This window comes from Corvus hawaiiensis, chromosome 2 (assembly GCF_020740725.1).
Source record: "Corvus hawaiiensis isolate bCorHaw1 chromosome 2, bCorHaw1.pri.cur, whole genome shotgun sequence".
NCBI classification, from domain to species: domain Eukaryota; kingdom Metazoa; phylum Chordata; class Aves; order Passeriformes; family Corvidae; genus Corvus; species Corvus hawaiiensis.
This window is the reverse complement of record NC_063214.1, coordinates 119,107,043-119,131,760: the sequence shown is the minus strand read 5'-3', so window position 1 is coordinate 119,131,760 and position 24,718 is coordinate 119,107,043. Positions and strand designations below refer to the sequence as shown.

The window sequence follows — 24,718 nt, the reverse complement described above, 5'->3', positions numbered from 1 at the left end:
AGGGAGTGGGTGTTTGGTTATTCACCAGTGCCAGGGTCCTCGTGGGTGCAGCCTCGGGTTCCCCCGGTTTGCTCTCATGGCATATTCCTGCTAAAGGAGTCTTCCCACACTTAGGGGTGGAGAAGGGATTGGTTCAGATGAGTGATTCCACAGAAAATTCCTTGTTTGGGCATTTTGTTTGTTGTGAAGGTTGGTTTCCCATCTGATCTGCAAGTTGCAGCCTCCCATTCCCTCCACCAACACAAAAGAGGCTCTGAGAGACAGGAGTGAGGGTGCAGGATTGTCCCTTTCAACACCAGCCCACAATTAAGTTGAATTAAGTCTAACAAAACATAAATCTTAAAATAATACAAGGTCTTATGAGGCCAGGGACTGAATGATGACTAAAATCTATGCAGATAAAGCAACCAACCTATTCTGCATTTTTTTGTCCACAAAGAACCTTAAAGACCACCTTCCTGCCTTTGCAAATCCAGGCTCCCTTCTTCCTTCCAAGGGATATTTTATGGTAATCTCTTCAAACATGGTTTCAGCAGTCATGACTAAGATATGTGAAAATAAGAAATCCAGTTTTCAGTAGATGGGATCACTTCCAATCAGGAAAGAGTGTGCCTGTGTATATATGTATAAAATGTGTGAGAAATTGAGCAGGACAGTTAAAACTGAGACCTTTATAAAAAAATACTCAGATGTGTCTTGGAAGTGGCTGACTAGAGAAGTGAATTATGACTGCTTCTTGCCTTAACTTTGTCATCATTTTTTGAGCAGCTGGGCTAGCTCTCCCTGCCCAGCACCATTGCTCCTTCATGTTCCTGTTCCTCACTCCTGACACTGACCTTCCTCTCCTCCACTCCCCTTTCATGGACAGCTGTCACCCAGCTCTCCTGCCTCACCTCCCCTTCCTTCTGGATTTTCACCCCCAAGAGTATCTGTGCTGCTTTCCACGCTGCACCTTGTGTTTAGGATGAAGTCCTTTAAGGACTGATGAACCTTCCTGCTGCTCCCTAAGAAGACAGCAAACACAGACGATCACAATATCACCTGTGGTGCTGTTCCAGTTGTTGGAAATATCAGAAACAAACAAAAAACTGCCCAGGCCCTGCCCTACACCAGGGTGGTTGTCATAGGATATTTAAAAGGACATTTCTGAAAGGTTAGTCCAGAGAGAAAAAAGTGATCCAGTGGTTTGGGCTTTGACTGATTGAAATGTCTGTTCTCTCCCAGACAGCTTGTGGAGATGAGGGAGTGTCACGGTCTCCTTATGCTTCAGAGTTCCTTTTTATAAACATGAGATTCTTGCATTTTTATTGCAACGAGAAATGCAGTAAAACGTGAATGGGCTGAGATGTGTGGTGACAGAGGGAGAGGGATATACAAGTGGTTTTAAATGGTGTCTGTAGACCTGATCCTTTTCTGTCTGTAACTCCTCAGAAGTTGACGGCTCTCCCGTGTCGGAGATCGAAGGCCCTTTCTCAACAGCAGACGTCGCCAGCAACTGCGTTTCCAGCCTTTCCTTCCACGAGCCGGTGCTGTGGATCGCCTCCTATGCCCTGATGAGCCTGTGTGGGATCATCCTGCTCGTCCTGATCATCCTGCTGCTCATCCCACCCCGCTGCCAGCACCGCTACACGGACAATGACGTGGTCAACGACGAGTCCTCCCTCGTGCGCCACCGGTGGAAATGAGAGGCTGGATCCTGAAAACTGAGACTTAAAACAAGACCAAGGACAAAGAGCTCTGCCAAGGGGAAGAAGCCAATGCCTCCTCAGTCCTTTCTACGTTCCTTACAAAACGCTGTTGAAAATCCCACCAAATATCCTGCATCATGACTTTTATAGCTTTATTTTCTAACACCAGTTCTGAACCAAAGCACTGTTAACCACCTCTGAAGTGCTACGGTACTGGATTTGCTACTGCAGTACAACGAGCCTTTATGGTCTCTACAGTACCTTGTTTAACAAAAAAAAACTTTAAAAAAAGTTTAAAAAAAAAAAGATAAAAAACCACACCATGATGTTCTTCCACTGTCTGAACAAAATTGTCCATCTCTCTTTCACAAAGAAAAAGGAGCTGTCAGTATTTTCTAACTAATCAAGCCCTGACTGTAGGAAAAGAGAAAAAAAATTAATAATCTTTCTTATTAATTGCATTAAATGAATACTGCTTTCTGTTTACATCAGTTTATTTTGAAACTGTGCTTATGGTATGGGGGAGGGAGAAAGTCAGACTTAAGCAGCAGAGGAAAGCAAGTGAGATCAAGAAGAAATGTTGGTTTGTGGTTTCTTGCCCTCAAGATCACTGCTGCCACTTGAGAGGGTCACCCTCCCTGAGAATTGTAACAAAACAGTCCAAGGTGGTGAAAACTGGGAAACAAACTTGTTCAGCCTTAGAGTAAAACAAGACTACCTCTCTTAATTTACAAGGATGCTACCACTGGTAAGTGTGTGGATTAGAACTGGTCTTGAAGCACAAAGATGCTCCATAGAACCAAACAGAACTGCTTGGCTTTGAAATTTTTTTGGATTTTATAAAAGTTAATACTTCATGACTTTCCACTTCGGTGCACAAAAAAAAAAAGAAACCTTTCAGTTTCCCCCCCCTCATGTGGGGTTTGTTGTTTTTTTTCTGAGTTGAGTTTGATATTTAGAAAAGGCTGATCTGCTTATGTATGGACAGACAAGAGAGCAAGGTCTGTGTTCTGCTGTATTTCTAGAGAGCATGTAACAAAAAGAAAACTAAATAAGACACGTTCTTTTGTTTTAATTTGGCTGAGCTCAGCAACCTAGAAATTCAAGGGAGAAGTACCTGTCTTTATGGACAGGCTGTGAAGTGAAAGTCTTTATGCTGGCTTGTTTTTCAGCTTGAGCAGCAGTTGGAAGTGTTCATTTTGGTGTCAATCAAATGAAAAGTGTATGTCCTGCCTGGCTGAAAACAAACATGTAGGTGGGACGGGAAACAACAGTGGGAGAGAGCAGGGCAGAATGTATTTGACCAGGCTTCCATTCTGCAAGTGCACATCGTCATGCTGAGGTCAGAACGAGGTGTTTTCTTTGCAGATAGGACAATTTTTCTTTTCTTTTCTCTAGTTGCAGGACCTCCGTGGCTTCTCTGTAACACCGGCCTAAGTGTTTGGATTGGAAAGATAAACAATGCAACATTGAGGATTTTTTTTTATAAAGAAAAAGGAAAAAGTATTCCTTTGCATTTTGATAGCAGAGCAGTTTGCATATCTGTATGGGAAATGAAGGAAAAAAGCTTAGCTCTGAATTTCCCAATCCCTCGCCTAGACGATTTTCTGCCCAAAATCCCTTCATATAGCTCTGATTCACACTGCCTCTGCATCTGACTCTGCATGGAATAAGGAAAGATTTTTTAATTTTTTTTCCAGAAATGGTGCATTTACAGAGGTGCACGTCATGTGTGCGAAAATAAAAACACTGTGGGGGGTTTTTTAACTGACTTGTGTCTTTCACGTCATAACTGGAAGTGCCTGTGGTTTTCTTTTCAATTCTTGCACTTTCAGATTGCTTGGCTCAATAGAGTAAAATAATTGATGCTGTGATCCAACATCTGAAAATGATTTCTCTTGGAATTCGGAGTTGGAAACAGGAGGGAATTTTGAGTTTGTCTCCTTCTTCCTCTGCCTCTTAGTTTTTAGGAGGAGAAAAATTGTGAATTACATGAAATAAGCCATAGAGCTTAGCTGTTTTCTCAGTGTTCTATCTTCCATATCTCTTTCTTAATATATTTTAATTAAGAGTTCCACGTTGTCCTCCTGGGTTTGGTTTTACACGTAACAAATAACTTCAGAGTTGTATTCCTTCTTTTTCTACAGTATGGCAATAGAAGTTATTCTTCTGTCACTTGTTTCAAACAGAAACACAGTATGGATTTTGGGTGGATGCAGTGTTAAACAATAAACCCTCTTTCATTTCAGAAAGTAAAAACAACTTGTATGCTCTTAAAAAGTTTCATCACTGCTCCCCTCACCCCACAACCTCTTATCTCCTCACCACAATGAGTTTTCTGAAGGAATTCATTGGGAAAGGTTCTGAGGAGGGTTTTTAATGACAGCTGAGGTTTCTTCTGAGTTGGTTAACAAAGTCTTCTTAGTGCACTGGATTTCATTTAAAAGATTCAAGTGTTACTCTTTCCCTTAGAATATCATTGGTCAAGGTATTTTAAGAGAAACACTTGAATGAAGAGGAGCAATAATCAAGTAGGACATATGAAATACTAACATATTCTTGAGTTTTCCTGCCATTCCTTCATAATTAAAATGTGGCTTATAGTAAAAATGCTGGGAGTGACACCTGTGAGCAGCACAAACTTCATCTGGGCTTGTAAATTGATACTTACGCTGGCAGATATTCAGGTGAGCATTGCTCTGTTGCTCCGGCAACAAAGAGAGCAATAGAAACCCTTGAGGGTTCCTTTTTAGCCTACAACACATTAAGAAAAATAATGCTCTTTAGCAGTTTTGTACAGAAGATGAAACGCAGTGACAGACTACACTATAACCAAGTGTAATCACTTGGTAACTTGTAGTGATCTCTTTCCCTGATATATTTCAAAAAATACATATGTTGTGAGGTATCTTATGCTCCTGTTAACCAACTTCAGGTGTAAGAATAAACCACACCTTGAAAAAAAAAAACCCTAAAAAAAGGAGGGAAGAGGAGTGAAAAAAACCAGAGCATTGAGTAAAGATGATACTGGAAAATATCCTTTGTTTATTATGGAAGGCAGGTGCTCCAAATCACAGCACTCCAAACCATCCCTTGTACACGTGTCCATATTTCTTGCTGACCCAGCTCTCCTCTGATGGGAATGTAACACCACGTCCCCGGAAAGCGTCAGAAAGCCGTGTGCCCCTGGCTGCAGCCCTGCAGGGAATTTGATGCCATCGGTGCAATCGCCAGGAATTTGAGGGGGTGTGGTTTGAGTTCGAGTGGTTAAACCTGAGCCCAGCCTTCGGAATAGGTTAATCCTATCCCCCTGCCTTCGCAAGTTTTAGAGTTATCATGGGGGTTTTTTTGGCGCAATTTAAATGCTGAGGGAAATAAATGAGGCATTTTAATAAGGCTTTTGTTTAGGTGCTGTAAAAGAAGTTAGGTAGAGGGGATTGTTCTGTTTTTAAGGTGAAGGACTGTGCTTAGGATGTGCATGTTGGATCAACCTAAATGCAACGTATAAGGGGTTTTGGTATCTCTTGTGCTCAACAACTGTAAAATTTATCGTCTAAAGTTAACCTGTGAGTACCCCACCCAGTTCCTTGTTGTGTATGCTGGTTTTGTTTCACTGAAGGATGAGCCATTTGTCTGCCAACCTTTTCCTTTTAAATATTAAAAAGCTTGTGAGAGTTGCTTAACACAGCACATTTCCAGAGAAAGAGAGAGAGAGAGAAGTCTTTAAATTTTCCAATATTACAAAATGATTGTGCTGCTGGAAGTTTCTTTGATTTCTGTAGGGTTTCCAACAACTGGGCTGGTTGGTTGTCATATCCTCATCTCAGCCCTGAATATAAATAGCAATATGAGCTGTGTAATGAAAGGTGTTAGTACAGTGACCTATGGAGGTAGAAGTAAAGGAAATTATGGAAAGAAAAATAAATAGGATGCCTTTAGTTTCATTAAAAATGGCAAGAGCATAACAGGTTGATCCTTTTCAGAAGTACTGTACTTTTTACCAAGACATTAGTTGCTGTCAGACTTGACTCTCTGATTGATAAATTGTTCATTTCTGGCTGCTGAAGCCCTTGCTGCTGTTGAGAGAAGTGAAGACAGATTGGTAATGGGATACAAGCAATCTTCTGAGCCAGTTAGATTTGCTGGCTTTTGAGGCCTAATTAGATGCTAATCCAGGCTTGTGAGCAGTCCAGCATCCTGCTTATAGCTTTGGGAATGCTAGCAGAAATACTTGGCTTCAGCCAAACTTCTGGATGGGATGGCTCCAAAACACAAAAGCCAGAGAGCAACAGCAGCTGCTGAGAAGCTGCTGTAGGTGCAACATCAGCCAGTCCCCAGTTCCTTTGATAAGGGTCCACTTGCCTGGATGTTTTGGAAACCAGCACTCCAAGGTGCCTGTTGGTGCTACTGGGAATTATCCACTCCCAGGTGAACAAAGGGCAACGATCATCTTTAGGTAGGATCGTTGCCCACCTGCTGAATATTCCCCTCTCCATATAACAGGGCACACACAGCTGTTTCTCACCCCAGCAGTGGCCAGTTTGTAAGCAACAGGACAGGATCTCATAAAACATGCTGACATCAGTGACTGTGCAGTAGTGATACAAAAATGGTTTGCATTTGGCTGGATCTTTGTGGTCAGGTAGTCTTTGAAATACTGGGAATTTTAGATTAGACTAGGGAAGCACACACAGAATTTCTTTTGAGCTAGGCAATGAGAAAAACACAAAAGGTAATTTTCGGAATTTAAAAAGAAGTAGCCCTCAATAAGTGTTCTTTTTTTTTTTTTTAATTTATAACAATCACTTAAAATAAATATATTTTAGTATGTTTGCTGTCTTACTTATTTTCTGGGTGTAAATCTGATTTTTCTAATTTGTCTTCTGGCCCACTCACCCCTTCTCTTTCCCAGAAAACCAAAAGTTCCTAAAAGCTGACGACCTCCATATTCCAAATTCAGCCTTCTAACAAAAGGTACATTTTTCTTGTTTACCATTTCACAGACCTGTTTTAAAGTAGTTCCTTAGCACTTGAAAAATTAGCTGCAGGTTGAAAATACTTGCAGTGCCATTAGGAGAAGAATCGGAGCCAAAGCTTTACCTGTGCCAATGCTCCCTGAATTTTACTGTGTGCCAAGAACTCCTTTGTGCATTTGACTACGTTCCCTGGATTTCTTTCACTTCCCACGTGGAAATAACTCCCTGGTCCTGTACATTCTCCTTTTTCTCTGCCCTTGGGAAATATGAGGGTGGAGAGGAGGACCACAAGGAGCTGTGAGAGCTCCTTCCGTGACATTTTTTGTCCTAAAAACAACTCCAGCTGAGCAACTGAGTTTGCTCTGATTTTACAGCAATGTGTACTTAGGCAAAACACTTGAACAAATGACATTGTTTGTAACAATGCTCTCATCGTATCCCCCTCTGATGAGGGAAATTTTCACAGGGCCAAGTCAAACCTGCAAAGGGCATGTTTATCCCTGTGTTCTCAGAGAGGGATTATAGAGCTGAATGTTTAAATGGTTATTTGCAGCATGGTTGTCCTTTGGAAAATTCTGTGGTAAAAGAAAAATGGACTTGAGAATGTTGAAGAGGAAATACAAAGACAACTAACAATTTCTTGACAGCACAAAGGCATGGATTAGTGCAATATGTGCTGGGGAAAAAATCGCTTTGGTAGCCAATACTCTGTGTGTGTGCATAAACTATACAAAGTTCAGTGTTTAAGACTTACCTGAAACAGGCAGTTCACATTTTTTATTGCAAATTTTATATGGAGATGCAGAGATCTTTTAAGGTTTTAACACTACATTAACTGTTGTTTGATAGTTATTCAGGAAGTGTGGAAAGGATTTCACCTTTAAGGAAATTATTCCAACTTAGAGAGGCATTTCTTCACCTGTTGCTTTGTTTTGGTTTTTTATTAGACAGTGTTTTTAACATTGACTGAAAAGAAAATGGGATCAAAACTTTGAAAACAGGGGTATAGTCTTTCTAATTCAATCTTCAGGTTATGTTAGGATCTCTATCCCACTTACTGTCAAGCCTCATTACTCAATTTTTCAAAAATTGATACTTTGTATTTTCAGGTCTTGCCATTTTCAGATAAACACTATGTAAAAAATCAAATTTTATGCTGCGTAAAATAAATTATTAATTCTTTCAGCCTATTCTGTGTGTCTTTTTAAATCCTGTTAAGATGAACTTCAAAGCTGATCAATTTTATCGGTCCAGATTCCTCCTGTGACTCTCAATTCCACCTTCTGGCTGTAGCTCTGCGGGGAAAGCAGAGCTGCTTTAGGTCCCATCTGACCCTGGCAGGAGGAGGAGGAGGTGGCCATGTTTAGCTCCGAGGTGATTTTTCCCTGCTTATTCCCGAATAACAGATGTTTCTGCTTCAGCTTTTCATGTCAGTGTTGGACAGCATCGAGCAGAGAAAGCATGAAGCTGAGAAGGTGCTGCTGGTTTGGGGTGGATTCAGCTCATAGCTGGGCTGTGGCTGCCCTGTACTGCGGGCGGGGAAGGGACACAAATCCCTGTCCCTGTCCCTGTCCCTGTCCCTATCCCTGTCCCTGTCCCTGTCCCCATGGCAGAGCCCGCCCTGCTCCGCGCTCTTTCCCCGCCAGGTGGAGCCCAAGGGGCGTTTCCCAACTCCGGGACCCTCCCAGCAGTTTCTGTTCCTTGCCCGAATCCCATTAAAAGTACTTTCATTTTCTTTTCTAAATATCCGGCCTCAAAGGCCCTTAGCTTTGGGTCTTCTGATCGTTTACCATCTCCCTCTTCCCTCCACCTAAACGCCTCCTTAGAAAGTCGCTTATTTTAAGCCCTGAGCTTTTTAAAGGCAGCAGGGTGTATTTATTGTGTATGTTGCAAATTAAGGGCGTTGGTCAAGTACGATGGAGTGGCACCAACTGTTTAATATTTTTCCTTCAAAGCTGGCAGGTTTTGCTTATTTCTGTCCTGATATTCAGTGAAGCCTCTCCATTACTGGCACAGGGTGCCCAGAGCAGCTGTGGCTGCCCCATCCCTGAAAGTGTCCAAGGCCAGGTTGGATGGGGCTTGGAGCAACCTGGGATAGTGGAAGGTGTCCTCCCTGCCCATGGTATGGGAGCTGAGACTACGTGGATGGTCTCTGAAATTCCTTCCAACCCAAACCATTCCATGATTCTATTATTACACAGCTCTGCTCACAACTTTTCATTCTTTTACTTGTGCCTAAACTTCTCTTACGCTCTTGAAATTACCATCATCTTCAGGGCACCCTCCAGACTTCAGGCTCACGGAATCCAAAGCTGCAGAACTGTTGATTCACACTTCTCTTGCTCATCTTTGCCCATGAAAACTGGATTGTTTAAACAAAACAGCTTTTCACTTTGTGTATGAAACACAAAAGTAAGCATTTATTGCAAGAATACGGCTTTTTTTGATAATGACAGTGGAGTGTAGACAAATATGTGAAGGCTGACGATGCAAGTGCTCAGTGTAATTTTTCAGGACAATGTGTTACTTAAACAGTAAACGTTAACCATTCTTCCCTTTCTCCACCAAAAGAAACTCTTTAAAAATAAATGGCTTGTGGGTTCTTTTTTTTCTTTTTTTTTTTTCTTTTTTTTTTTTTGTTCTAGAGGCTGACAAATACCATCTGGTTGCACCTTGACTCATCATTTGTTTGTCTAGGGAATTCAACAGCATACCCCAAGAAACGCAGGTTGTTGTAAAGAATGCAAGGATCTGTGCTGCCAGTACCTACACAAATGTTAGAGTGTTGGATTTTTATAGCTGTTAGCTAGAAAAGACTACTTTTTCTCAATAAACAAGGTATTGTGATTCTTCACATTCTTTCTTTTCATGCACACAGAATTGTTCTGAAGTACTATGAGTGGGAATACTATTTACTTTTCCCTTGAGTGCTTTTTAATTGTAAATTTAACATTACTTTCAACTTTCTGTATTCTTACTGTATGAGATTCTTTTTATTGTTGGACATCTTGAACATTCTCTAGGCTGGTAGTTTATATTGATTTTTTAGCTGCTGATTTATTTTTGATTGCTGATGTAACTGTCTTCTATCTGGATGAAGTGCAATTCCATATATTTTCCACCTGTTCCTCTGAATTAACAAAGCAGAAGAAAAACACACAAATTAGCCCCACCTTTGTGTTGTTAGCAGGCCGGCAATGTCCCAGGCTCACAAGCATTACAGGTTTTCCACCTTATCAGCTGAAAGTAATCAAGGGTTGCTTTTTTCCCTTTGTTAAATGATCCATTTTTGCATATCTTGGGGAAGGTGATTTTAATCTTTTATATCCACAAAAGAAATATCTGAAAGCTCTCATCTTGTTTTAATTATTTGCTCCTGGATTTCATAAAGACAGTCAAGGTATACCAGAACAGAAAAAAAACAATCAAAAAACAGTAATTGTATTACAATACACATTTACATCTCTATTTCTCCACATTCCTCTTCATGCCACCACCACACAGGATGCTGAGTTTCTACCTGAATTATGGCACAGGCACATGGCGAATTATGGGTGAGTTAAATAACTGCTCTTCCACATTGCTGCCCCTGCTGTCCATGTGCATGTTCCTGTCTGCCCCAAGTCTTGGTAAAATAACTTAGTCATCAGCTGCACACTTTATGTAGGAGGTCTGGTTTTTTAAGTTCTTGTGAGCTCTACAAGCAAAGATTTAGTCCAGCATTTTCTCCCTGCCTTGCAAACTCTGCCTCTATTTCAAATCATTAAATTCTTTGAACTGGTCCTAGCAGGATTGAAAACGCACTGTTGGCCATTTGTGGGCAAGCAGAAAACATGTAAATTAAATTCCTATGAGGGCTGCAATGACACTTCTGCTCATTTGTTATTCAAGTGGGGTGTTTGCAGAAAAGCTCTCTGTTGGTGCCATGACTCAAAGGGAAAGCAGGAACTTGCTCTCTGGTGTAGTTTTAACTGTGTTAGCCCATAAACTTCCTCTGCTGACTGGATTTTGTGATGATAAGACAAGACTAAGACCTTGTAGATGCGTTCACCTGCTCCATTCAGTGCCATTTGTTTCCTGAATAGATTTCCTGTCCTGCTTATCACCAAAGGGTCTTACAGCCTCACGTGAATTGAGAGTGAAGATTAATATTTTGTAAGTTTTCCCCTAAGATTTCAAATGACAGAATGAATGTTTGCAGGATAAAATCAGAACTGGTATTTCAGAAGGGTTCTGCACCCCACATCTTCTATTAATCACTAAAGAAAGGACAGCATCGCTTGGTTTTTTGCAGATGCAAAACTGAGATATCTGAAGTAAAACATTTTAGAGTTTCCTCATCCTTAGGCACCTAAAATCCCCTCAGCCACTGGATCCCTGGGATTTGGCAGGCCAGCAAACCAGGATTTGTAGCAAATGCCTGGGTGTAGTTCCATGTAGTTTAGGCAGTAATGAAAAGGAAGTAACCTGCTACACTTTTCTTGTGGGTAAAAGCAGGTAAAATTGCAGTTTTCCAATAGACACTGATTGCCAGTGAAGTGGTTTTTTCACCGTATTGAGGTGGTGACAAAGTTCCTAAAGGCTTAAAATTTTTCTCTATGGAATCTGTGACCCACCAGTGCTCGTACAAGAAATTTATTTCAAAATTAAATTATTCCAAGTCTTAGTTAATATTCCTGGCTTAAATAAAAATAGAGGAATTTTTCATTTGGTTATCACACAGGGTTTTGGGTTTAGAGATGGATTATTGTTACTTTAAGGGCTAGAATTGCAGTCTTCAACAGTTTCAATCATTTATTAACAGAGGCATAATTTTCTGATGTGCCAGCTTGCAGGATAACACTTCCTGCAGAAATAATTGCATATGTTGGAAGTATGCCAGACTAGTGTTGTCCTTAACTTCCTCCTGCCCTCTTAGAACTCTTTTTCTTTTCTGTCCTATGCTTTTCATTCCTTAAGTTTATTTGTCCCATGCTACCTCTCTAATTATTCACACTCCCAGTTTTTATGCGACGTTGCTTTTTCATTTGCAAGCTCCAGTACATTTGAAAATAACCAGCAGCAATTACTCCCTTAGGTTTCATCTGCAATTGATGGGATATTATAACATACAACTCACAGACAAGGACAAGAAACAGCTCTCCTCCAGGGACTGCAAACATTTACAGCTTTAAGGGGTGTCCTGGGAGGAATGCAAAAGCCCCACTCTGTTCCTGTATGGATCCTCCTGTAGGATTTTATTCATCTCTTTGCAGAGCTAAACATAATTCCTGTGCATTGTTAGAGGCAGAGGGGATGAAAATGGAAACTAAATCTGAGATGTTTTAAGGGCAACTACAGAATCACAGTGTAGTTGGAGCGATTTTCTAAATGAAAATTCCAGCCATCCCAGCAGGAAGGAAACCTACAGATGATGGTGTGTAACGCCTGGCACACAAGAAAAGATGAACCAAGGGTGGGCTGGTGTCATTCCAATGCTGTGGCAAGGGGTGGAAGAAGGAGGAGGGGTCTCCAGTGGAAAAAAGTCCTGGGTTGGGTTCAACTCAGAAATAACTGGCTCATCTGGAGAATGGACCCAAACTCAAAGAGAGAAGGTTTAGATCGGATATTAGGAACGAATTCTCCCCTGTGAGCTTGGTGGGGCACTGGAACAGTGGGGGCTGTGGCTGTCCCATTCCTGGAAGTGTCCAAAGCCAGGTTGGACGGGGCTCTGAGTAACCTGATGTAATTAGTGGGAAGAAGTTCCCTGCCCACGGCAGCGGGGCTGGGACCAGATGATCTTTAAGGTCCCTTCCAACCCAGCCATTCTGTGATTGTATGATTTTAACATTGGGGGGAGGGGGAGGGGGAGAAAGAAAAAAGAAAAAGTCCAGCTTTCCGAACGGGCATGTGAGTGAGTGGCATATGAGCCCTCCTTCTGTGCCGCCGGCCAGCTGCGTGCTTTCTGCGGAAGATAATTTAAAGTGATTTAACTTTAACCGGGGCGGTGCGGTGCTGACAGGCGGCCGCTCCCCTTCCCGCTCCCTTCCCGGTGCTGGCACGGGAAGGCCGCGAGAGGGACGAGGACGAGGAATAATGAAGTTGATCCGGCACTGTGAGTAGGATGCGCCCCGGAGCCGCTCCGGGCGGGCTGAGACCCCCTCGCCATGGGGAAGGGGCGAGAAGGCGGATCCCGCCTCAAAACCCAGCTCTTAGTCTGGAATAATTCATGCTCGAGTCTTAAATATATTCTCTTTTTTGCTTTTTTTCCTCTGTTCAAGCCCAGCTGCGTGCGGGTGGGTGTGTGTATTAGCGAGGTGTGGCTACGTGGGGTTTTTGAATCAGCTAAACACAAAATAACCCAATACTGGGCTTAGATTTGGTGATTTAGTTGCTGCCAAGGGGCACCTGAGCGAGAAGGGAAATTGGGAGCTGCTGAAAGGTGGGATTGCCGACACAGGACCCGGAGGGAATGTCAGGAAGCTCTCTCAGGGGAGGTTTAGGTTGGGTATTAGGGGAAGGTTTCTCACCCAGAGGGTGGTCGGGCACGGAACAGGCTCCCCAGGGAAGTGGGGAGCACCGAACCTGACAGAGCGCCAAGAAGTGTTTGGACAACGCTCTCAAGAATGCACAGGGTGGGATTGTTGGTGTGTCCTGTATTGGGCCAGGAGCTGGACTGGATGATCCTTGTCGTTCCCTTTAAACTCAGGGTATTCTGTGATTCTGCCATCTTTTCCTTGCGCTCTGCTGTTTTATGTGTCCTGCCACACCTCCGTCCTGACTGTCCTTCCTCCCGGCTCCTCTCTGCCGCCTTCTCTGCCTGTACTGTGAGTATTGCTGGGTATCTCTGCCTCATGACAGTAACAGAGCAGTAGCTCTCAGGGAGCTCCTCTGTGGCAGAAATGGAGCGAGGGAGGCACAGCAAGCAGCTCACAGTCCCCACACTGCTCCTTGTTGCTGAGCAGCCACAGCCTCTACTAGCAGCAAAAGCAGAGTCTGACTTTCCTGCGTGCTGGCTAGACTTTGTGCTTTATAACTCTTAATTGCTTAATCACAAATATCAAGCTCTCTTGGCTATGTTAACTTTGTCTGAGTTTATGGCTTTGCTGTTACTGTGTAGAGGTTTGCACGTATCTATGGAGAAACCCAAAAATGATGTACGTGTGCAGGATAAATAACCGCAGTAAATTTAAACCTAAGAGAGCCAGCTGGACCCAGCAGTTTGGGTCAGTGAGGTCCCTCAGTGCCTTCTGAGTCCGCAAAAGCAAAACCAAAAGTTGGTCGACAGTGAAAATACTCCATGAGTTTTGAGAACCAAGTACAAACTGTGCGGGAGGGCTGGTAAATGTATGAGCCTTAAAAGGCATATTTCAAAAATATTTAAGAAGCTTGTGTTTTAAGTAAAATACAGAATATATATAGAATGATTTAGGTTGGAAAAAATCTCCAAGCTCATAGAGTCCAACCTTTGATTTATCACCACCCTGTGAACTAGAGAGTAGCACTGAGTGCCATATCCAGTTGTTTCCTGAGTTCCTCCAGGGATGGGGACTCCACCACCTCCCTGGGCAGCTCTTTCCAAGGTCTGACCACCCTTTCCATGAAGAAATTCTTCCTGGTGTCCAGCCTGAGCCTCCCCTGGCCCAGCCTGGGGCCGTTCCCTTTCCTCCTGTTCCTGAGCCCCTTTCCCAGCTCCCTCAGCTGCTCCTGGTGCTCCATTCCCAGCTCCGTTCTGGACACGCTCCAGCCCCTCAATGTCTTTCTTGTAGCAAGGGGCCCAGAACTGGACACAGGATTCGAGGTGTGGCCCCACCAGTGCCCAGCACAGGTGGGTCCTGGTCCTGTGGCCACACTATTCCTGATCCAAACCTCAGTCCATCGATCCAGCCTGCCCAGATGGCTCTGCAGAGCCTTCCTGCCCTATAGCAGATCAACACTCCCACCCAACTTCGTGTTGTCTGCAAACTGACTGAATGTGCCCTCAAACCCCTCACCCAGATCATCAATAAAGACATTGAACCTGACGGCCCCAGAAGTGATCCTGGGGGACACCACTCGTGACTGGACACCAGCTGGGTGTGGCACTGCTCGCCAGCACTCTCTGGGCTTGGACATTAAGACAGTTCTTAACCCAGGCACCTGTCCAAGCCCTGAGCTGCAGCTTTTCCAGGAGATGCTGCCAAGGCTTTGCTGAAGTCCAGGTACACACATCCACAGCCTTCCCCGTATCCTCCAGGGTGGTCATCTGATCATAAAAGGAAATCAGGTTGGTCAGGCAGGACTTGCCTTTCCTAAACCCATGCTGGATGCTGCTGATCCCTTGGTTGTCCTGTTTGTGCCATGTGATCACACTCAGGATGATCTGTTCCATGGTTTTCCCAGCCACCAGGGAATAATAACATCAGGCATAACAGCAGTTAGACATTTGTACTTTCTCGTCTATTTAGGTAAAATGCTGCACTGTTGAGCCCGTTTTGCAACAGGGTTGTTCCATAATAAGGATGAAAAACAGTGCAAAATCACTGTTAGGGTAAACCTGCCAAGCTAACTATGGAATGAGCAAAACAAAATCTGACTCGTGCTCTCATAGATCTTTGCAATGTACCACGCCCCATCCCCTCCCCAAAAACAGTCACTAAAATCTCTCAATAGAATTGTCATTTTCACGTCATTCTTCCTGGATTTTGTCTTTGAAACTTGTGACTTGGCCTCCTTTATGAATTAAATACATTTTGTGTATAAATCTGGTAATTTTTTTGAACATTCAGGAAAGAGCAAAGTTTGGTGTCATTCTGCTTGGTTCCAGCAGCTTCCTGATTTGTGCATGTGAGCTTTGTCAGTGTTTGTGTTCACATCACTGCACAAATGAAGTGTCAGAGTAATCTTCAGTATTATTTTAGAGTGGGTTTGCACCACTGCTCGTGGTGGAATGAGAGATTTCTCATGGGGAATACTCAGGGAAATTTATAATATCTGAAGATGCATTATATTACTTTCTCAATCTTAATCCTTTGATGAAAACACAGCAAGTTTCTCATAATATTTCCCTGCAGTCACACAAATGGTTCTGCAGTGTTTTGCTGGGCTTTTTATTTTTAAAGCTGGTAGAATGCAGGAATAACCATGTGGACAAATACAAATAGGGAGTAGCTAAAGAGGGAAAATTCAATCTTTACGGTGGATTATCAACAGAACCTGAGTCAGTAAAGTCTCCTCTTATGGAAAAAAAAATCAAAGTTCCTTCTGGCATGAATAACCAGAAGCAAAGGCTCAGGAATGTCTGTGTTGGAGCAGTGTGTTCATTCTGCAGAATTTTTCAGAATTTGGATGCAGACCAGATGGGCAGAATTCACAGGAAAGTGGCAGAACTAGCAAAACAGGACTTGACAAGGACAAGTGAAAAATTTGGCCTTATTCTAAAGAAAGGGTAGGGCAGAAATCTTAATGTTTATAGAAGGCAGTTCCAAGAAGGAAAGGAAAGAAGTATCTTACGAGTGTAAACTGTTAAAAGGAAGATTTAGACTAGATAATACACAGTATTTTCTAGAAGGCTAGCAAAGTGAACATACTGGGTATTTTTGGACATTGGTCCTGTCGAACTCAGTTTTCTGGACTATAAAACTAATAATTTTCTTTTTCTCCACTTAACAGACCCTTGTTTTCAAGGACATGTTTCTTTACACATCAGGAAGTGACTCATGCCTCAAACAGCCTGTTCCACTACTGCAGTGTGATATTTCCTTGTTTAGCATCATAAAATTAGGTGGTGTATTTCATCAGGAAAGCCTGTTAGCACTTCTGGTGTTGAGGAAAAGTAGATGTTCAATATGAGGAGGGAGCTTTTCACAACAAGGGTGGTAAAACACTGCCACAGGTTCTCCAGGGAGGTGGTGGCTGCCCCATCACTGGAAATACCCAAGGTCAGGCTGGACAGGGCTCTGAGCAACCTGAGGCAGTTGAAGATTCCCCTGCTCATTGAAAGGAGGTCAAATAGATTAACTGTGAGGGTCCCTTCCAATCCAAATTATTCTGTGATTCTTTGAATGCAGTCAGAGCTCATGGTGTGAAAGGGGTTGTTTGGGCCTTCTGCTGTTTTAACCCAGCGTGTTGCAAGGGTGGGTGCAGGGAATTCCCTGTGTGGTCAGCATTTAAAACTATTCCTGGAGTGTTTGCCTGTCTCAAAAAATCAATAGTAACTGCAAAACACCTCTGTAATAGCTGGTACTTACTTTTCAGAGTCAAAATCCTACTAGGATTAAGTTGAATTTCTTGTTTCTTTGGGGTATTATAGATGTGGATTAAAGGGAGTGTTGGGGGGAATTTTCTGCTTGAAGATCAAGTTTTAGAAATGAAAGGGGTTGTCCTAGATAGGAATGCCACAAATACTCTATTTGCCACATCTCTGAAGGCTGTGGTTAGCACAGTGAATCAGACAGAAAACAGCCAGTTTGGGTAGCAATCCAGAAAATATTACAAGATTTTTTTTGTTGCTATGAAAACATTTTTATGTCTGTGGGGTGTTGTTTTTTTTATTTTTGCCTTCACAGCTGTTTGGAGATTATTCGGACTGCTGTTGACATCGTTGGCTGCTTGGTATTTGGGGTACTTTGTTGCTGCTCATGTACCCCAAAACACAGTATCTATTGCTGTACTTCAAGAGATGGGAAAGAAACCAGTGTTGAGGGGTGTGTAGCTGTATTTATTTCCTCTTTTTTTTCTTATATCTGATATTGTGTATTTATGTGCTAAATGACAGATGGCTTGTTAGCTAAGAAATTACTTATGTGCTATTGTAAGAGTAAAATTTGACTGTAAAGTTAATTAAAGCAAAGCTAAACTTTTTCTTAGACACTGTTTTTGAAGAAACACAATGTCAGCCTGTATCTGACAGTGTGTAAATGTAATTAATTGAACACTGATATAAGAACACTGTATCTGTTTGCTGGCATAGAAGTGCAAAGCTGTATCTTCCATCACATGTAGTTTATATTTATGATAAGCAGTTGAACCACTAACTAAACTTTGTGATTAAATTCTCATTATTTTTTAGCTCAGGTGACTTATGTGTATATTTTTGTCATTCTACAACTAAGTTACTGTGTAAAAAAAGGGCTTAAAATAAGAATGATAACTATTCACTTCAAGCTGTGGGTAGGAAACCTTTATCCTTGTAGCCCTTGTGGATGGAATAACAGATAATAATTACCTTGTATTCATACCAAATCCTACCATATGGGGTGTTTTTCCCTGGATAAGCTTGCACTTGGACCCAACATCTATTTGATAATCAGTGATCACCTTCAGCCCAAACAAACCTGTGATAATGTTGCCATGATCCCAGAGAACTGTCAGGATTCTGTGTTTAGATGTTTGAGTTTAGCACCTTGACTTTTGGGGGTTGATCCCATGTAGAAATTGTTCATGCAGGATCCAGTAAAACATTTTTTCATCTTTGCTGTTGCAGCCCCAGCCCCCAAAAGGCAGAAGTGTGACCACTGGTCTCCCTGCCCGCCTGGGAACTTTGCCTATCGCATCCTCAGCGGCGGTGGCAAACAGAGGAGGGCTAAAATTTGTTTTGAGGATGAGCAGTGAGTACCACTCCAAGTTGGCATCTAAGCAAGTGCTTTGTACTGTGAGGAAAGGTGTTTGGGTTTGGTTCAGTAGCAGCAACTGAGCTCCATCCAGGGGCTCCTATTCTGGTAGAAAACATCAGAATTTATCTGACAACATTTAACTCTTCTTCTTCTATCTTTTTTTTTTTTAACCTAATCTCCAGTGATTTTCTTTGTTCCTCTACATAAGCTGCAGACAACTGTTAGCTTTCAGTGGGATTTTTAATTTTCATGGTGCAGGATAGCAGATTTACAGAAGGTTGATTGCTCAGCACCTTCTGAAAGTCAGGTTCTTTCATGGCTTTTCTTACTGGACAGGTGGAATAACTTCAAAACCTTGCAGTGACCTTTTCTGGAGACACAATCCACAGAGCATACAGCCACAAAACCACTTTATCTTGGTTTTGGGTTTTTTTTTCTCCTTTATCTTTCTGGCTGCACTTGTATGGAATATTTTCTTTATATGGCTCATTTTGAAAGAGTCACTGAAGGAAACTGACTGATGCATTGTGCAAGATTTTTAAGCTCTTGTTTACAACAAACTCTTGAATTAAATAACTGAAGAAAACATAAATATCAGAAAATTACTTAGCACTGGTAAACATAATTTTGCACCAGCCCTGCCAAACAGATGTATTTTACTGATATTGTGTTAATTTCAATTCCAGGCTTGTAAGTGAAGGGAATGATGATGCTGGAAGTGGTATAAACATTGCCATTGTGAATTGTAAGTACGAGAAAAAAATGTTAGAGAAAGACATACTTTTGTAGTGCAATAAATTACCAATGTTCTTGGGGGGTTGGATATTTTGGTTTGTGGGGTTTTTTAATAGCTAGTATGGAAGGGAAAATACTGCAAACTTAATTCACATTAATGTAAGAAAAACAAATCTGTGTGATAAAAACAGTCTTCTGGGTAAACAAAAGAAACATGTTCATAATCAGTATAGGAAAACAGACCAGAAAACGTGTCCACAGAAGTGGTATAAGTGTATTTTATTAGACAAAAGAATTGTAGCACAGCAAGAATATCTGTGATCTCCAGCAGCAGAACTCAACTTTCAGCTTCAGTCCTTGATAAAATACATCTGCTGCTCCACTGATAAGGAGGAAGCAGGAACTGAGAGTTGCAGTACTGCCTAAAGGTGTAGCCATGGTACAAATTCCTTTTCCAGACTTGGTCAGGGTACAGAAAGACAAACTCAAAGTTTAATTAATATTAAACTGTCGTTACATGTCTTTGCTTATAGTAAAAGCCACTGGAAAGCAGCAGGTGCACTTTATTCCAGGTTTGGAGGCACCTAAATCCTAAATTTTGATTTAGATGAATGGGAATGGTGATGAAGTGCAGTGTATTCAACAACAGATCCAGGGAAGAATGAATCCCTAAATTTTGTGGGCAAGAGGAAGAAAGGGAGTTCACAGGCACAGTCAAGTTGGCTTTGATTACAAAATACTTATATTCCAATTTTTTTGTCTCACTATTGCTAAGCTCTTGGCTTTCTCTAAACTTGCATGATTTTGTTGAAGGTTAAATTAACCATGGACAAGAATCTGTTCCAAATTTTTTCCCAGTTAACTACTGCCTTTTTTTCCAATAATCATAAAATCTTTACTGGGTAGGTATAACAGATAAAAATGAGTTAAAAATGAGAGTAAGAGGAGAAATACTCATCTTGAATGCACAAGAAAAATGATGGCAAATAGGAGCAGGTAAATCTGTCCACTATCCTGCACCAGTCTGTAGTAAACCGTATTTTTTCACATGTCCACTAATTCATTAGGCAAGATAATGACTGTTCTCAATAAGTGTCTTATGGCATTCAAATGGGATGAAAGGTTGGACATCTCAAACACTGCACAGAATTAAGCTCATTCAAATAGTCTTTGGCTTAACCAGTTTTCCTGTCTATGGTTGTGACCTAGGATAGTGCATTTAGATATAAAAACATGGAAGCACACATCAAAAAAAGAATTTTTCTTTAAAATAAAAGTAATACAAATTTTGTAGTTGCATTTGATGATTTGGAGACTACATGAAACAAAATATATTCTCCCCAAATCTTAAACTTGTGCTATTTCGTATTTCTTCCAATTTAAGAACTGAAACAAAAGAAGCCAAATAATACACAAAAGTAGAGATGCTTAGCTTTAGCTGAAAATGCTATGTTTGCAGATTGAATAAAATAATGTTTCCTCATATTTAGACTTTTTTTTTTTAATTACAGATAAAACAGGAAAAGCTATATCGACAAAATTTTTTGAAATGTGGACAGGAGGTAAGGAAAAGAGGGTAATAGAGCTTTTGTCAGTGTTTCAGTATTAATAAAAGACTTACATTCACATCATTATCCTCCTCTTTCCTGCTTGACTTTGATTGTATTATCAATAGGGATCAGCTAGAAACAAACAGCTGCTGTCTTCATAAAATATATTCTGGCCAGCTATGATGACAAATTTTGCCTGAAAAGCTGAATTTCTCTCTGTTTGAGATAATTTTTAAAAAATTAACTATCTTGTTCTTTTCCCTTTTTTTGTTTTGTCTTTTTCTTTATTTCACTGTGGTAGGAATAGCACTTAACCAGATACTACATCCAGATACTTCACTCAGCAAAATTCCTTTTCCTGATGTATCTTGTACTAGTTTAGTTACAAAATCATCATAGCTATAAAATCATCATAGGAAATTTGCTAATCTGTCTCTTAACATCCTTCCACATATCTGGAAAGATAATCTACTTAAAGAATAGCTTTTAACACATTTTCTAAACTTTGAACAGTAAGTTTCCTCACCTATTAGTGAGGAGAAACAGAACGCTCCGAGGCACTGGAAGTTGATTCCCTGACTCCCTAAAAATGCTCGTGACCATGGGTGCATGGACAGGAGTGTGGTGTGTGTGCCATGAATAACCAGCTGTGTGACTGATTCCACAGACCACTCAAGTGAGATGACGGATTTTGTCAGGAATGCACCAGAAGAGACCCTCCTTCTGATGGCCACTCACGATGATGGAAGCACCAAGTAAGGAGGTTATGGAGGCTGAGGTGCAGAGCAGTTAAAAGCTGGGAAATTACTGTTGTGAATTGGTGTAAAGGAATGGTAAATTCCATTCTATACTCAGTGTTGTTCTCTCATTTCCTCTCTGAAAGTTTTACTTCCATGTCTTTTCCCATGATTGCACATATCTGTGTGTTGGTGCTCCCTAGGATGGGTAGAAATTACATTGTTTAAAAGCACCCCAAAGAGCACTGCTGTTACCTCTGGGTTATAACCTTCTTTATTCTGAAATGTTATTTATCCACACCCCCAATTATGATGTCTCTAGTTTAGGTTCCTTATTACATTTAACCTGATTATTCAGGTGCTTGTGAATCTCACGGGTTTTTAGCTAAGCTCATGATATGATAATTGTCCAGGAAAAGACTTAATCCATGTTTAATGCCCTTGTCCTTTGTTCTGTTGAAACATCAGATAGTTTTTGAGATACATTTTTCTTTCTGCTATGCTGTTACTATGCTGTTGTATTAACATCAGGAACTTATTGAGAAGGAAAAACATTGATAAATTCTATTCTCTTTGAATTCAATGTCATGCTACTACCACAGCTCTCAGGACTATTTAAATCTTATTTTTGCTTCTGCAGGCTTAATGCTGAATGTAAAGCATGAATCAGCCATGATATTTTTCATCATTTTTCACATCCTGAATTTTTAACACTTATTTTTTTCACTATGTTCTCCTAGGTTGAAAGATGACGCCAAAAAATTAGTAGAAGAACTGGGAAGTACAGAAATAAAGAATATAAAGTTCAGGTCAAGCTGGGTTTTTATAGCTGCCAAAGGCTTCAAGCTGCCAGATAATCTCCAAAAAGAAAAGGTCAGATTTGGTTTATTTTCACTTCCTATTTGTGTGCATACAGAAACAAAAACTTTAGGAATAACTTGCCTGCAGGTTTCAGGAGGACTAAAGATACTGTTTTTCACAGAGATTTCTGTTTCCATCTGTGCCCTTGTTGTGTTCACTTTCTGTAAGCCCGGTCATGTTCATCTGTGTGGCTGAGGCAGACACAAACGAGAAAACCCAACACACAGGTCAGGTCCACGGATGATGCTGATTCCCTCCACAGTCATGTCAATCTTCCACAATGGGGCTCTTTTCCCAGAATATCACAGACTCATAGAATGGGTCAGGCTGGAAGGGACCATGCTGGGTCTTCTGGTTCCACCTCCCATGGTGGCTCCAGCACGGCCATTCCAGAGCACAGGGCTGTGTCCAGATGGCTCTGGAATATCCCCAGGGAGGAGACCCCAGAGCCTCTGTGGCCAATCTGCTCAGGGCTGGCCCTGCCCAGGGCAGCAGTTCTGCCTCCTGTGCAGGGCAATTGCCGGGCTCAGGCCCTGCCCGTGGCTCTGGTGCCGCTGCCGGGCCCCGGAGCAGAGCCCGGGCCCTGCCCTGAGCCCTCCCTGCAGCCAGGGACAGCCAGGGCTGAGGGCCCCTCTCAGCTGGGGCTCCTCTCGAGGCTGAGCAGCCCCGGCTCCCTCAGCCTGTGCTGGGCACGGAGCTGCTCCAGGCCCTTCCTCAGCTGCGCAGCCTCCGCCGGCCCCGCTCCAGGAGCTCCCTGGCCCTGCTGGGCTGAGGAGCCAGAGCTGGGCACGGCGCCCCAGAGGTGCCTCCAGGGCTGGGCACAGGGGCAGGATAACCCTGACCTGCTGGGAATGCTCTTCCCACTGCACCCCAGGACACCACTGGCCTTCTGCACTCTGCTGGTCAGGCACAGCTCATTGTCCACCAGGACCCCCAGGTGCTTCTCCACAGAGCTTTTCCCCAGCAGGTCACCCCCAGCTTGTGCTGGTGCAGAATATTGTTGCAATATTCTTCACATTCCAGAGCTTCTGCTGGACAAAGATAATTCATTTTAGTGTATATCATGACAGCCATCTGGGAAATAAATAAAGCACTCTGTGTAAGAGACAAACTGGCAGAATCTTCACCCATTATATTAAGCAAGATGTGCAACATTCTCCTCAGCTTCCCAGTCCTCCTTCAGTACCCCCTCCTCTTGTATGAGGTTTGACAAACTGGTATGTAAATAGAAAAAACTAAATATTGATTTTTTTTTTAAAAAAAACTATTTTATTTTTACAGATAAACCACTCTGACCAGAAGAAGAACAGATACAATGGCTGGCCAGCCGAAATCCAAATAGAAGGCTGTATCCCAAGAAACCTGATCTGAACAAATGCATACCTCATTAATAAAGACAATTCTATATTTTTATATCTATGGCTCTATTAAATTGCCTCCAGAACTCAGTAAGCATCCAAACACCAATGGTAAAACTGTCGCTGTTGTACCGAGAACAGTGAAAAGACAACGTGAGTCCAGTTTCAGGATAAGTGGCTATATTTAATTATAGAAATCAGTTTATATAGCTTTGTTTGCAAGGGTGGCATAACACCATTGGTTGCTTGACCATCCACCTCTCAGGGTAATTGGTGGAACGCTCTGACACCCATTTCAAAATATTTTCTTCAGTGTACCATAACAAGACTGTGCATAACAAGTTAGCACCTGTGAGATAAAGCCTTGGTTTACAAAAACCTCAAACTGTTTCTCAGTTAGCTTGCATGAGAAAGAAGAACTTCACAGGATGCTGCAGCAGCTGGAAAATTCCTCTGCTCCTAGCTTTTTAGTATATAAAAGTTTTATAAAACAGGTCAAATGCACAGTTTTTAACCTTTCTTTCCCCTCTGTGGTTTTATTCTAATCTGAAAACAAATAGGTATTTTGGTAAGTGGAAATAAAATAGTCTGGAATTGGAATAGACTGGTTTGGAATTACTATGTTCAGGAAGTTAGTCATAAAATGGTGGGATTTTTGAAAGTGAGTGTACATTATCATTAATACTTTTAGGGGGTTGGTTTTACTTGTTTCTTTTTAGGATGTCTTTTCTTTTGGTTCCCTTTAAATACTAATATGCAAATGGAACTTAATGTAAGTTGTAATATAAAAACACTAGCAATACAGCAAATTACTTTGATGTCAGTTTATTAATAACATCTCTTTGGAGAAAGTATGGCAAGAGCAGTTATATCTGTTGAGCTGATTTTAGTGACGCTGACAACACAGAACAGCAATGCTAACATGTAAAGATCCAGTTACCTGAATTATTTTGCCAAATTTAAGCTGCAAGTCTACACAGTTTGATGTAATTATTTTTTCTTCCTGTAAGTTTAACTTACTTTAAAAACTGCAGTGACTTCATGCAAGCTTAAGTGTTGTTCATGTTAACTATAGAATCAAGCACATGACTGAAAGGAAGCTGTAGGACCATTTATTCAATTTCCCTTTTTTTGAAGCACAGAAAGTGTCTGGACTGGCTGTAAGTGGTGTCCCCCTGTTGTTCAGAAGTCTCCCATATAGCTGATTCCCTAACTTAAGTTGCTTCCTGCAGCATTCCAT

The 24,718-nt window shown here is 41.7% G+C and overlaps 2 protein-coding genes across 6 annotated transcripts in view; both read left to right on the top strand.

Moving 5' to 3' along the window:
* The window catches only part of BACE2 (beta-secretase 2), a 54,544-nt gene extending 46,690 nt beyond the window's left edge, over positions 1 to 7,854 (top strand). Inside the window, exons 9-10 of one of the 2 annotated variants that reach the window (XR_007200750.1) lie at positions 1,432 to 2,436; positions 3,087 to 7,854. Coding sequence is in view for 1 of the 2 variants with exons in the window: in XM_048290699.1 (XP_048146656.1) it covers positions 1,432 to 1,685 (254 nt within the window). In the remaining variant the exon portion in view is untranslated. Of the gene's footprint in view, positions 1 to 1,431 lie in introns of both variants that reach the window. The other variant, XM_048290699.1, reaches the window with a different exon arrangement.
* A 129-nt stretch (positions 7,855 to 7,983) lies between these two features.
* FAM3B (FAM3 metabolism regulating signaling molecule B) lies at positions 7,984 to 23,533 on the top strand. 4 transcript variants are annotated; one of them, XM_048290666.1, is made up of 9 exons: positions 7,984 to 8,017; positions 12,729 to 12,758; positions 17,191 to 17,328; positions 18,108 to 18,231; positions 18,924 to 18,982; positions 20,484 to 20,534; positions 21,190 to 21,277; positions 22,000 to 22,132; positions 23,402 to 23,533. In XM_048290666.1, exons 2-9 carry the CDS (start codon positions 12,740 to 12,742, stop codon positions 23,489 to 23,491), a joined length of 702 nt encoding a protein of 233 aa, XP_048146623.1. In that variant the 5' UTR covers positions 7,984 to 8,017; positions 12,729 to 12,739; the 3' UTR covers positions 23,492 to 23,533. The 4 variants fall into 4 exon arrangements, with proteins under 4 accessions (XP_048146623.1, XP_048146633.1, XP_048146616.1 ...); XM_048290676.1 differs by having other exon boundaries at positions 8,010 to 8,017; positions 12,720 to 12,758; XM_048290685.1 differs by lacking the exon at positions 7,984 to 8,017 and adding an exon at positions 13,353 to 13,470 and having other exon boundaries at positions 12,734 to 12,758.
* The last annotated feature ends 1,185 nt before the right edge of the window (positions 23,534 to 24,718 follow it).

Coding starts and splice junctions, on each gene's coding strand:
- FAM3B (XM_048290666.1), top strand. Junction 17,329..18,107: donor AAAGAAACCAGTGTTGAGGG/GTGTGTAGCTGT, acceptor TTGCTGTTGCAG/CCCCAGCCCCCAAAAGGCAG. Junction 21,278..21,999: donor CACGATGATGGAAGCACCAA/GTAAGGAGGTTA, acceptor ATGTTCTCCTAG/GTTGAAAGATGACGCCAAAA.